This window comes from Peromyscus californicus, unplaced genomic scaffold, assembly GCF_007827085.1.
Source record: "Peromyscus californicus insignis strain IS unplaced genomic scaffold, ASM782708v3 Scaffold_16__1_contigs__length_79575227, whole genome shotgun sequence".
Classification (NCBI taxonomy): Eukaryota; Metazoa; Chordata; class Mammalia; order Rodentia; family Cricetidae; genus Peromyscus; species Peromyscus californicus.
Genome location: NW_026294458.1, coordinates 22,086,829 through 22,100,906, shown reverse-complemented (window position 1 = coordinate 22,100,906; position 14,078 = coordinate 22,086,829). Strand labels below are relative to the sequence as shown.

General features: G+C 44.9%; 1 protein-coding gene across 2 annotated transcripts in view; it reads right to left on the bottom strand.

Moving 5' to 3' along the window:
- The window catches only part of Gpr156 (G protein-coupled receptor 156), an 86,280-nt gene that overhangs the window by 59,278 nt on the left and 12,924 nt on the right, over positions 1–14,078 (bottom strand). For both annotated transcript variants that reach the window (XM_052740671.1, XM_052740669.1), the window contains exons 2-3: positions 1,690–2,100; positions 1,194–1,330 (exon numbers count right to left, since the gene is read on the bottom strand). In XM_052740671.1, the coding sequence (XP_052596631.1) occupies positions 1,194–1,330; positions 1,690–1,785 (233 nt within the window). In that variant the 5' untranslated portion in view covers positions 1,786–2,100. The remainder of the gene's footprint in view (positions 1–1,193; positions 1,331–1,689; positions 2,101–14,078) is intronic.

Here is a 14,078-nt window from a genome sequence, read left to right as displayed (position 1 = left end):
GCGTGAGGGAGAGAGAGAGAGAGAGAGAGAGAGAGAGAGAGAGAGAGGACAACTTGTAACAACTAGTTCTCTCTACTATGTGGAGTCTCAGGGGTCAAACTGAGGTCATCAAACTTGGCAGCAAGCTCCCATCTCACTGGCTGAGAAGGCAGAGCCTACCTCAAACTTGCTATAGCCAAGGATGACTGTGGTGGTTTTAATAGCAATAGGCCCCATAGACTCATGTGTTTGAATGCTTGGCTCATAGGGAGTGGCACTTTTAGGAGGTGTGGCCTTGTTGGAGTAGGTGTGGCCTTGTTGGACAAAGTGTGCCACTGTTGGGGCAGGCTTGGAGGTCTTATATGCTCAAGCTATTCCCAGTCTGGTACCCAGTCTCCTTCTGCTGACTGTGGATCAAGATGTAGAACTCTCAGCTCCTTCTCCAGCATGTCTGCCTGTATGCCGCCATGTCACCCTCCACATAATGGACTAGATCTCTGAAACGATAAGCCACCCCCAATGAAATGTTTTCTTTTGTAAGAGTTGCCGTAAAAATGTTTTCCTTTATAAGAGTTGCCGTAGTCATGGTGTCTCTTCACAGCAATAAAACTCTAACTAAGACAGTGACCTTGAATTCCTAATCTTCCCACCTCCCCTCCCGAGTTCTGAGATTACAGGCATGTGTCACCACACTTGGTTGAATGTGATGCTGGAGACTGAACCCAGGGCTGTGTGAATGCTGGGTAGGCACTCTACCAGCCAAGTTGCCTCTCCAGCCCAAGGTGTCTTGTTTCCACTGACAAAACTTGTCCCTGAATGCTTTCAACTACTGGTTTACTGGGAGCGAATCACATGTGAGACAATGCTATCCTTGTATAATTTGCTGACCTGGTACTAGCTGAGGTTATAGAAACCTTGTAGTTCTCTAACCCCAGTACACGTACTTTCCCCGGTCATTTTCTTGACAGCATACACCACTTGGACTGGTCTTCCCTCCAAGACCACCAAACACACTTACTGAGCACCCGTTATGTGTCAATCTGTTGTAAATGCTAGAAGCACTGTGGGGAGCATGAGACACAGGGCCCCTGTGATCCCAGGCTTTGCATTGATGGACACTGGCTAAGCTGCTCACGGAGCCAAGGCGATGTTAGCACTCTGGGTTTCCCGGTTCTGGTTACAGGAGGTGGGACTCTAGGCAGGAGGCTGCTTACCTGTTCTTCCTGCAGCGAACTGTGAAAGCGAGAAAGAAGAGCACCAGAAGCAGTCCACAGCTGAGGAAAGTCCAAACAATACCCAAGAGGGCGGGAGACAGGGGAGAGACGTCTGCGCTGCTGGGCTGCGAATCAGTCTGGAGGTAGAATTTAAACAACAACAACAAAAAAGACGCTGTTAAGAATGAAGGATCTGCCGGGCTTGGTGGCGCACACCTTTAATCCCAGCACTTGGGCGGCAGAGACAAAGTGGATCTCTGTGAGTTCGAGGCCACCCTGGTTTACAGAGTGAGTTCCAGGCCAGACAGGGCTACATAGAGAAACCCTGTCTCGAAAAACAAAACAAGAGTAAAGGCTCCATAGACAGCATCAAAGCTGAGTGATGCTCGTCCGACAAGGGCACTTCCTCTTCCACCACCCCCATCCCCACCACCCCCACCCCCATCCCCACCACCGTGTATGTGAGGAGCACTGATGCCCACGGCTGCTCACTTACAATGGTTGTCTTGCAAAGGTCATGAAGGGGTCTCCGATCCAGCTCCTGGCCAGGAAAACTGTCACAAAATTCAGAGCAGTTGATTTCCGGATCCATGTCACCACATGCTCCCTCGGTGGGCGCCTACGCAGTCTTGGCTACTCCCTGGCAAGGATGCAGATACGACCCAAGTCTTCCCTTCAGGGGCCCCATCTCAGAGTTGCCTCCAGACTCCAGATCCAGGGTGAAAAGGGGATCTGGGTGGAAGTGAAGGGCTGTTTCATTAGGCTCCTTCATCAGTCATATTTGAACACTGGACACTCTTCAGCGGGACCCTTGCCGCCAGCGGGTACCACGTGATCAAGAGTGGGCATCTCAGGTCGTACAACGTGTGGATTCCGGTTCACCACCAGGGGGCGGTCAAACTGGGCCCTGGAGGAAAGCAGTCAGACCAGCTAACAAACACGCACACACAGGTTTAAAATATTTTTACTATCTTAACTATACGCGCTTATGTTCTATCATGTGTAGTTATATGCTTATAAATATCACAACATTTAAAAATAGGAAATATTTTAATAAATATATTTTCTCTGTGAGTTCGAGGCCAGCCTGGTCTACAAAGTGAGTTCCAGGAAAGGCGCAAAACTACAGAGAAACCCTGTCTCGAAAAACCAATAAATTAAATAAATAAATAAATAAATAAATAAACAAATAAATAAATAAATAAATAAATGAATGGATAAATAAATAATATATCTAAAACTCATCGTAATGAATACTTTAGAAACAGAGATAAAGTAAGTACATTTAAGAATTTCTAGGTTAAAAATCTCTTCACTCTCCAGAGCTTTTTTGTTTGTTGGTTTTGTTTTGTTTTGTTTTTGTTTTTCGAGACAGGGTTTCTCTGTGTTGTTTTGGTGGCTGTCCTGGATCTCACTCTGTAGACCAGGCTGACCTCGAACTCACAGAAATCTGCCTGGCTCAGCCTCCCGAGTGCTGGGACTAGAGGCGTGCACCACCACCACCACCACCTCTCCAGAGCCTTTTAATGGCCAAGCTCTCGAAAAACTTTACTTTTGATTTATAAGGGCACATCTTTCCCCCTTTCCCTCCGCAAAATCCGTGTCCTAAGATCTTTCCACGTAGCTCCAGGCGCAAGCTCTGTCTGATCCTAGGTGATTCTGGGCTGAGTACCCCATGTTATCTCTCTACATCAATTACCTTGTAGCCATTTTCTCCCGTCTCTCGGGGCGTGGAAGAGACGTCCGTGTCCAGACAGCTGAGGGGCCCTGAGCTGGTACTGGTTTTTAAATGGTCAGAATCGCCGAAGAGCACCGGGCTAGTCGGGCTCTAGGGAGAGGGGCTGAGAAACGGGCCGAGACGGCCGTCACTTCTCTCAGAAGGTATTTGTAATATGAATATTGAGATCTGGAAAGAAGTGAAGCCAGGCATCTGCAATCTCAGGGCTTGGGATGCCGGGCTAGGTGAGCCTGGCTAGAAACGTAGATGAGGATGTGGGAGGGGTGGGAAAGAAGGGGGGTGGTATATGCGGTTCATGGGTCACAGATTGGACATGCCTGCGTCTTGTCCTTCCATTTAAAAACCAATGCATCCTTTGAGAGAGAGAAAAGATCTGGGGTTAATTGAGGGGACTTAAGAGGATGCCATTTCTGCTTTGTGCTTTTCTGGAGGAAGACTGGGACAAATATTAATTGCTCCTAACCAATAGTCACTGAACACTAGGCCCATGATTAAGGCAGAACAATGGTGACAGGTGCGGAGTGTCACCTTTGGAGTCTGTGTGCTTAGACATGGACAATATAGCACCAGGTGTCTCCCGGTCACTGGCCTCTACTATGTTCCTGAATTATTTACCAGCTTTATGACAGGGCACTCATGAGGAAACTGAAGTCCACTGTCACCCATTAGCATCTGAATTCTTGTGTGGTCTAGGCAGATGACTGGATATAAAATTTATGAAACAAACAAGGCATGGCTATTCATATCCTAGTTTTGCTGGAATTCCCACTAAAAAGGCTCTTTCTTTTTTTCAGACATCCCCTACTGAGCGATGTCACAAATCACAGAGCAGATTACACTATGATAGTCTGGAGGAAATGTGCCTTATCTTGTCTTTTCCATCATATTGGTAAGCCAAAGACATATTTCCGGCTTGGTAATTCTTTGTTGTCTGGACCACTTTATGAATATAGGATGTTTAGTGGCATGCTTGGCACTCCCTTCCCAGTTTCAACAACCACAAATGTCTCCAGTCATTGCCAACTGTCCCCAGCATGTGCCAAATTGAGACCCCCCCCCCCCCCCCCCCCCCGGTAAAGACACGTGATGCAGTACATACTGGAGGAAACCCTGAGAAGTAAAGCTTTGGGAACTAAGTCCCAAGGAGCCCTTCCTTCAGTCCACGAATCTCCAGTTCAGGAACCTTACGCAGGACAGTATTAAATTGCCCTATGGGCAGGCATGCAATCCCAAAGATGGCGCTTAGTCACAGAAATCCACAAATGAACCAATCACAGGTACATCTCCGTGTTAACAAACTCCTAGGTCCACGTTCTGAACAGTGGAGGGCTTGGCCATTGAAGAGAGAGCTGCTGGAAGGTTGTAGTGTTGACTCACTGGGGAGAGGCATCAGACCCGGAGAACAGAGTCAGAACCCACGGCTCAAGGTGTGAAGTCTGCCACACCCTTCCTAAAGCAAATCCACCCCCACATCCCTATACGTAAAGTCCCCATGGGGAAACTATGTTAATGTTACACCCAGCAGCAGATTCAAGGCCATGTGCTTACAGCTCATTTATCAGTCACTACAGAGTTCTTTCCCACGACGGTGTTTTATAGGGCTTTCAACGGTCTTATATCCTATTTATTAACTTATTTATTTATTTTTTATCATAAATAATCCTATTTATTTCTGCTCATTGAAAAATTGGTCACACGACCAATTTAAAAACTTAAAAAGCAGACATCAAAACCAACTTAAAAACCAGACAAAACGGCCAGGCGGTGGTGGCGCACGCCTTTAATCCCAGCACTCGGGAGGCAGAGCCAGGCGGATCTCTGTGAGTTCGAGGACAGCCTGGACTACCAAGTGAGTTCCAGGAAAGGCGCAAAGCTACACAGAGAAACCCTGTCTCGAAAAACCAAAAAAAAAAAAAAAAAAAAAACCAGACAAAACGTATGAAGCAATTTTTTTTTTTTTCAGACATTGGGCAACAGATCATAGGACTTTGGCTCCTAAGAGACATTCTGCCTGAAGGCAGATTCTGGGCTGGGGCAGCAAGCAGAAGTAATCCAAACAGAAACGAGATGTCTTGCTGAGATAAAGGGGGGGGGAGGAAGGAAAAGGTGGGAGTTAGGGGTGGTGAGGTGGCTGAAATTGGAAGACAGAGTAATGGAGAGGAGAAAGTACAGAGAGGAGAGAGAGAGAACGTGCTTAGGGAGTCCGCAGGGAGCCTCAGGCTTTCAGGGACCTTTGCCCAAGTGAGAGATCACTTCTTAAAGCCGAAGAAGTAACTATTGGCAGGCAGCAGCTGCCGCAGGCCCCAGAGCTGAGTACTCGGTGTTCCACCGTGTTCCCAGCCGCCGGAGAAGAGATTCATAATATACAGAACACTGAATAGAGTCCTCCGGAAAGTCACATCGTAGCGCTTGAACTAAATTAACCCAAGTCCAAAGGGTGCTCTCGGCCTGTCCTAACAGTGTTTCAGAAAAAAACAAAACAAAATAAAACCGAGCGTGCCTATGAAGGACCAGAGCAACTTGTAGAGTATTCAGCCCTTTCAAGAACACAACCCAATTCTTTTTCAGCAACACAACAGCATCTAACAGTTAACAACATAAATTAGAAATGTCTATCATCCAGGAGCTGGAGACATGACTCAGCTGTAAAATGCTTGCTGACAAGCATAAGAACATGGGTTAAATCCCCAGCACCCATGTTTTTAAAAAAAGCCAAACATGACAGTGTACACTTGTAATCCCAGCACTTGGGAGATGGAGACAGAAGATCCAGCCAGGGTAGCTGCATTGGTGAGCGTGAGGGTTAAGGAAAGACCCTGTCTCAAAAAGTAAAGTGAATGGCAATTGAAAGAGACAAGCTGCTTCGACCTCTGACCTCTCCATGTGTATGCACACATATGTCTATATATACATGTGCACATATACATGATCTTGTAGACACACACACAACATCCAATAAACATGCCAAGCATTTCAAGATTCAAAACAAATCCAACTCACAAATGTAAAAACTTTAAAATAGAGTTCAATGGAAACAGATAACAGAAATGATAGAGCTGGCACATACAGACCTTAAAACAACTGTTCTACCTAGCTACCAGAAGAGACAGTAAAGGCCTAGGAAACAAAGACACAAAGAAGAGCTGAACAGAACTCCCTTGGATAAAAATAGAACATCTGAAACAAAATACCCTTGATTAAACACGTTAGAAAGAAATACTGGTTAACTTAAAGACTTGGCGGGGGGAAAGTATCAAAGATGAAGTATAGAAGAAAAAAAGGTTAATAAAAATGAGCACAGGGATGTGTGGCATGTTAGTGAGTGCTCCAATACACGTGGAACTTGTGGTCCAAGTGGAGAGGGTAGAAAGCAATTAGAAAGAAATAACAATCTTATTAAGAAATTTCAGGCCAAGAAAATAGGAGAACGAGGTACTACAAGCAGTCGATGGCTTCTAGCGGACGGAGAGTTAGTTGTTTTATTTTTTTAAAGGTGTGGCCCTGGTAGATGGACCTTGCTCCAGTAGATTGTCCCATGCCCATGTATGGGATTCAGTGGGATATATCTGAATCTGTATCTCTGTCTACCTACCTACCTACCTACCTACCTATCTATCTATCTATCTATCCATCCATCCATTCATCCATCCATCTATCTATCTGTCATCTATCTATCTATCTATCTATCTATCTATCTATCTATCTATCTATCTATCTATCAATCTATTCATCTATCTGTCTATCTTTCTATTTATCTTTCTATCTATTTATCTATCTATCATCTGTCTATCCATCTGTCTTTCTATCATCTAGCCATCTATCTATCTATCTATCTATCTATCTATCTATCTATCTATCTATCTATCTATCCATCTTTCTATCTATCTATCTATCTATCTATCTATCTATCTTTCTTTCTTTCTTTCTTTCTATCTCTCATGTGTGTATGTGTATGTGTCTGTACATAAAGTGTCCTATAAAGTTGGAGTTGGGGTGGATCTGGCAGGAGTTGGGGGGAGGAATGAAGGTGAATCTTATCAAGATACTTTGCATGCCTGTATGAAATTCTAAGAATTAATAAAAATATATTAAAAAAAAGATATGCCAGAGGAGAGTCTTGGTGCCAAAGTAAAATGATACCAGATATAAATGTGGACCTAAGCAAAGGAATCCAGAGAGGTGAACAAGGTAGATTTAATTGTGTGGCTGTTTCCTCCAGGTTAAAACATGGAGGGATGCCGGGCGGTGGTGGCGCACGCCTTTAATCCCAGCACTTGGGAGGCAGAGCCAGGCGGATCTCTGTGAGTTCGAGGCCAGCCTGGGCTACCAAGCGAGTCCCAGGAAAGGCGCAAAGCTACACAGAGAAACCCTGTCTCGAAAAACCAAAAAAAAACAAAAACAAAACAAACAAACAAACAAACAAAAAAAAAACATGGAGGGAGAGGGAGACTCACGGGATCGTGAGACTCACAAGAAACTTAGGAGAATGAGGAGGCTCAAGAAACTTACAGGACTCACTGGAGGGAAGAAGACTCGGAAGGCCTGTCCCTAAGATCGTATAGGCAGCAAACATTTGGTCACTTGCAGGTTGGGATGCAGGTTTCACGACTTGCCACCCATGTTGGGTTGGGCTTTGCTTCAGCTGTCCAAGTCACCAAGCTCAAGGTATCCCTTCACTGTTCTGTAAGTAAACTGATAGGCTCATTGGTTCACCACACTGGACTGAGATGGATGTATTAACTTGATCAGTCATTGCCCTCTCTTTCTGGAGTGAACAGAAATAGTCTCCCCAGGAAAAATATCACAACAATGGGGGGGTGAAGGTTTTATTAAAGTTATGCCTCTAAGTATATATGTACTACAAATATGCAAGTGTTGAATTGTCCTTTACACTCAAGTCACATATATTTTTATTTCTCAAACACAATCACCTTGGATGATATTCTCACTTTTGGTTGAGTAGGCTCCTGCCTAACTAACAATAAAATGGAATCGTGCCAAGCCTGGGAACTCAGCTCAGGTAAGAGGCTTGTATGTTCTGGGATCTGGGTTTGATTCCCAGCACCATACAAAAAGCATAACAAACAAATTGAATCATGATGGAGCTCCAGAGCTAGGAAACGAGGATGTGGATGCTCACAGATCTCCATGATGATGCATTCTCTGTCTCTCTAAGATGCTGTTGCTGCCAGTATGCAGACTGGATGCTGGCTTGGCTTCCCAAAAGTTCCAGTAAAGTATCCATAGAGGCCAGAAGAGAGCATCAGATACCCAAGTCCTGGAGTTCCAGACCATTGTGAGCTGTCATGTGAGTATTCGGAACTGAACCCTGGTCCTCTGAAAGAGAATCAAGTATTTGTACCTTCTGAGTCATCTCTCTAGTCCCATAAGCAGTAGGATTTTTATACACAGTGGGTCATTCTAAATGAGGAGAATGCTGTAGTGTCCCTGGGCCCACTTAGTCTTCCATCCAGTATGTGGAGTTTGGCTTCCCTTTTCTTATGCTGGGATATAATAAGTGGCACAGTAATAGACATAGCCTGGTTTTAATTTAAGCTCCAGCTTCATAATGCTCTAATAGTAGTGTCTCAGGCCAGGACTTCTTCGGTTCTTAGCTGCCTGCTCAATGAAACAGGAATATGCGCTTCATGGGATTGTTGGTGATTAAATCATATCACATATGGTACATATGCAAAGGCAACTGATACCTACTGTATCTTCAATAAATGTCAACTTCTTTCATTTTCACCATCTAGAGGGGTCATCTATATAGAACACGAGGGTACACATAACCAAGGTTATCCACCCTTCCACATTGTTTCTCTAAATTTCCATATTTCAAATCAGCTTTTGTGGGCCTGGAGAGATGACTCAGTGGTTAAGAGCACTGGCTGCTCTTCCAGAGGACCCAGGTTCAATTCCCAGCACCCACATGGCAGCTCACAACTGTCTGTAACTCCAGTTCCAGGGGATCTGACACCCTCATACCTATGCACATAAAATAAAATTAAATAATTTTAAAAAATCAGCTTTTGTAAGAATAATGAATTACAGACCACAAGAGCAGAGATCATACTGTTTAATTCAATGAACATCAATTTATGTTACCTGCTAAGAGGTAGGGATGCACCAGGAACAAGCCAACACAGTACTACTCAAGCATCTACCACAGTACCTGTCACGCACAGTAGGAAAGCGATACCTACTTGCTGACACGACCCAAAGATTCACTGTAGCAGGCTTTCTTTTGGGCCACCAACCAGCTCCCAAAGCCCGACATGGAGACTTATCATTAGTGATGAATGTTCAGCTTTAGCTTAGGCACGTTTCTTGCTAGCTCTTATAACCTAATTTGACCTGTTTCTCTTCATCTACCTTTTGCCTCAGGGCTTTTTACCTTTCTTTTATTCTGTATGTCCGACCATTCCTGCCTCTTCCATGTTTGTCTAGCTGGCCCTGGGCATCTTCCTCTCTTTTTCCCTGTTCTCTTCTCTCATTCTCTCTTCCCTCTTTATTCTCTCTGCCCATCAGCCCCACCTATCCCTCTCCTGCCTAACTATTGGCCATTCAGCTTTTTAATTGACCAATCGGGTGCTTTAGGCAGGCAAGGTGAAACAGCAACACATTTTTACATAATTAAACAAATGCAGCACAACTTTACATAATTAAACAAATGCAACACATCTTTGCCTAGTTAAAGTAATATTCCACAACAATTCATGAGCTGGAATACTGCTTGCTTTACTTGGGCACATCTCCTGATTTCAGAGACCTACCCTGAAGTGTGTTGCTGACTCTCAGGTGCATGCTGGAACAACCATAGAACTGGTTGTGAATCTGTGCTGTGAACCTGTGAATCTCTGCTGACTCATACTTGGATCCTGGAGACCCCTTAATATCCCACAGACTGGGATTTGATAATTGAAAAAAAAAATCATATGAAACTAAGCTTTCAGAGTCACACTAGTGGCACTTAGCTACTATTATGTAAATTATATGTGCATGGTTCCCATAAAAACGAGTCAACAAATATCAATTAGTGCTCATTAATATGCAATAAAATTCTCACTTGAAAACTATATTAAGGGCCAAGGGTGAGTGACACTTGGCTGCCCCCTTTCAACGAAAACTTCTGTGAGGTATCTGATGCCATTTCTCAGCGGGGCAGTCAGGTGCCTTAACAATCAAGTTTCTGGCAGCGGAGACCAGAGAGAATGGAGAGTCGACAGCTTTGGACTTGGGTTTTGGACAGCGCCAGGTTTTACCTGCTGCAGCAGAGAGACCCTCGTCCCTCGCATTAAGTCCCTATGCTAACAGAGCACAGTGACCCTGAGCCCCGGGTTAAAGGATGCCATCCTGAGGATGCCACACAGCTGGGTGATGGTCACTTTGTTCAAGGGACTGGATGTTCTACTACACAAAGGAATGTGAGTGTGCCAAAGCCTTTGGGATCCAAGGGCTCATCCTGAAAGCCTTCGGGTATGAATCTGTGTAAGTGAGCTCTCACGCTGTCTGTGAGTTCCAGATTGAAATGGACACTAGATGTCCCTATACTCGTTCAGCGTTGCTGTCTAATCCACATCCCTTGGGTGGGAGCCATTTGGGCTCTTTTAGAAGAAAGATGGAAAAAGGTAAACTAGCAACACACCAGTCACTCTGTAGCCACTTCCTTAACCAACTATACTAAACCTAGTCAGAACTTAGGGATCTCTCCTCTCCCTCCCCTTCTTTCTGCTCCTCTCCCCCACCCCTGCTTCCCCCCTTTACTTCTTGCTGTGTTGTCCTGCCCGGCCTTGCAGCTAACTCGTTCTAAGTGATGATGGCTGCTATTGCCTGGGGAATCATTCGATGAGAACCATAGCTCAGCATAGGAAATACAGGATACCATCAGAGTTTGAAGTGCGCAAACCGCTGGTAGAACTTCCTGCAGGCTATTCTGACAAAGCCCAGGCACACAGACATGCAGCAAGCCACTGGCATTATTCTCCAAAATCGATTTCAGGGACGTATGATTAAGAAATTAGACAGCCAGGCGGTGGCGGCACACACCTTTAATCCCAGCACTCGAGAGGCAGAGGCAGGCGGATCTCTGTGAGTTCGAGGCCAGCCTGGGCTACAGAGTGAGTTCCAGGAAAGGTGCAAAACTACACAGAGAAACCCTGTCTCGAGAAAAAAAAAAAGAAGAAGAAGAAGAAGAAAATGGAAAAAAAGAAAGAAAAATAGAAAATTAGACAGTTAAAAGACTGTAAGATCGAGAGAGGAAGGAGGTCACCAAGGACACAGGCACACAGAACAGCTGACACACATGTGAACTCACAGGGACTGTGACAGCATGCACAGGGCTCACACAGGTCTGCACCAGATGGGGTCCTAGTGCTGAGAGAAGTGGGAGCACCCCCATCTCTGACCCAGAAGCATCTCTGACTGATCACTATTTGCAAATAAGATTCACTGAGAAAACAAACCACGCTTGAGGGCAGGCCCCGTGTCCTGTGTCCCGTGTCCAGCAGTAGATGGCGAACACAGAATCGCATCTTTGGAGGTTCCCTGTCTCAAAGTGTTGTGTCAGGGTGTGTCTTTTACCTTCCAGGTCCTTTGTGTGTGTATCATGGCTTCTGGTTTTGTATTTTAATGGGATTCCTGTGTGTGCGAATGTGTGTCTCTGCACCTATGTGTGTTTCTTGTGTGCATTTTCTTTGGCTCTTTTTCTTCTGTTTGTTTCATCCTGTTCTGACCTGTTTTTCTTTTCTTTGCCTATTATTCTTTAGATGCCTGCTTATTTGCTAGTGATAGACAGAAAGGGTGTGGATATCTGGATAGAAGAGGAGATGGAGAAGAATTGGGAGGAGTTTGGGGAAGGGAAATCGTAATCAGAAAACATTGTATGAAAAAAATCTATTCTCAATAAAAGAAAAAAACACTCAATCTTTTCATCATCCAAGTCGTGATTCTTTTTTCTTTTCTTTTTTTTGGTTTTTCGAGACAGGGTTTCTCTGTGTAGCTTTGCGCCTTTTTCCTGGAACTCACTTGGTAGCCCAGGCTGGCCTCGAACTCACAGAGATCCGCCTGGCTCTGCCTCCCGAGTGCTGGGATTAAAGGCGTGCGCCACCACCGCCTGGCCCAAGTCGTGATTCTTAAATGATCTCATTCATACTTAAGGAGATTATGAACTCTTTCCTGGAGAAGGTAGAATTTGTAGTGATGATCTCTCTCTCTCTCTCTCTCTCTCTCTCTCTCTCTCTCTCTCTCTCTCTCTCTCTCTCTCTCTGTCTGTCTTTGAATTTCAAGACAGGGTTTCTCTGTGTAGCACTGGCTGTTCTGGAACTCACCCTGTAGACCAGGCTGGCCTCCAACTCAGAGATCCACCTGCCTCTTCTTCCCGAGTGCTGGGATTAAGGGTCTGTGCTTTAATTTGATTAAAAAACCTCTCTGGGCACTTTTCCCGTTCTTAAGTAAATTGCACCTGCCCTTTTTCTCCCTGATCAGTCTAATGGCTTATCGACGTTACTGATCTTCTTAAGGGGCATGGCTTCCGTCAATTTCTTCTACTTCCTGAGTCTGTTCTGTCAATTTACTGTCCCTTTTCTTTTGCTTGCTTTGAATTTCATTTCCTTTTAGTTGATTAAGATGAAGCCTGAAGGTACTGATTTAAAGTTTTCTTTCTTTCTTTTCTTTTCCTTTTTTTTTTTTTCTCGAGACAGGGTTTCTCTGTGTAGCTTTGCACCTTTCCTGGATCTCGCTCTCTAGACCAGGCTGGCCTCGAACTCACAAAGATCCACCTGCCTCTGCCTCCCAAATGCTGGGATTAAAGGCGTGTGCCACCACTGCCCACCAAAGCTTTCTTTTTGTGACTGTTTGTTTATTTACTTTTTCAGACAAGGTCTTCCTCAGTAGTTCAGGCTAGCTTGAAGCTCACTATGTAGCCCAGGATGTCTTCTTTTTTTTTTAAGATTTATTTATTTATTATGTACACAGAAGTGGGCGCCAGATCTCATTGCAGATGGTTGTGAGCCACCATGTGGGTGCTGGGAATTGAACTCAGGACCTCTGGAAGAGCAGTTAGTGCTCTTCACCTCTGAGCCATCTCTCCAGGTCCCAGCCCAGGATGTCTTAAAACTCACCGCAGTCTTCCTCCTCACCCTTCTGAGTTCTGAGACTACTGGTTTATACCTTGCCTGCTTGGTGGGACTCCTCTCAACATTTCCTGCGCAACACTGGCTTGCTATGTGATTTTCCACATTCACTCAGTGCAAATAGCTTCTCTTTTGATTTATTCTTGTTTTATTTGTCCACTTTTTAGTTACATATTTTTGTTGTTGTTGTTGTTGTTTTGTTTTGAGACAGGGTCTCACTGTGTAGACCTGGCAGGCCTGGAACTCATTGTGTAGACTAGGCTGTCCTTGAACTCACAGAGCCCCACCTGCTTCTGCCTCCCGAGTGCTGGGATTAAAGGTGGGTGCCATCATACCCAGCTAGTTTGTGTTCATGCAATTGTTGTGTGTATGCAGTTTGTGTACATGCATGTGCGTATGTATCCAAGTGTATGTGGAGGGTGAGGGTCAGATCTAGTATCTTCCTCCACTAGTCTTCTTTTTTTGAACTATAGTAAACCCAGAACTTACTGGCTGGCTGGCTAGACTGCTTGGCTAGCAAGCTCCAGGACCCTTCCGGCACACCTTACCCCAGGGCAAGGGTTACAGATGCGCACCATCATGCCTGGCTTTCCTGTGGGCCTGCAGCCAGGTTCTCGTGTGGTAGACACTGTCCCCACCAAGCAACCTCCCCAGCCCTTGATTAATTCTTTGACTCATAAGTCATTCTGAAGCATGTTATTTTGTTATCAGACGTTTGTAGATTTCTGTTACTGACTTCTCAATTCTACCATGTTCAAGAACGTGTTCTGAATAACTTCAATCTCTTTAAATTTACTGAGTCTTTGTGGTATGATATAATGCAGCATATGGTCTGTCTTGATATATATGTTCCATTTTACTTAAAAAGTGTGGTGGTTTCGATGAGAATGGCCTCCATAGGCCATATCTGAATACTTGATCTCCAGTATGGAACTTCACGGGCCGGATCAGGAGGTGTGGCCTTGTTGGAGCAGATGTGTCACTGGGAATGGGGTTTGAGGTTTCAACAGCCCA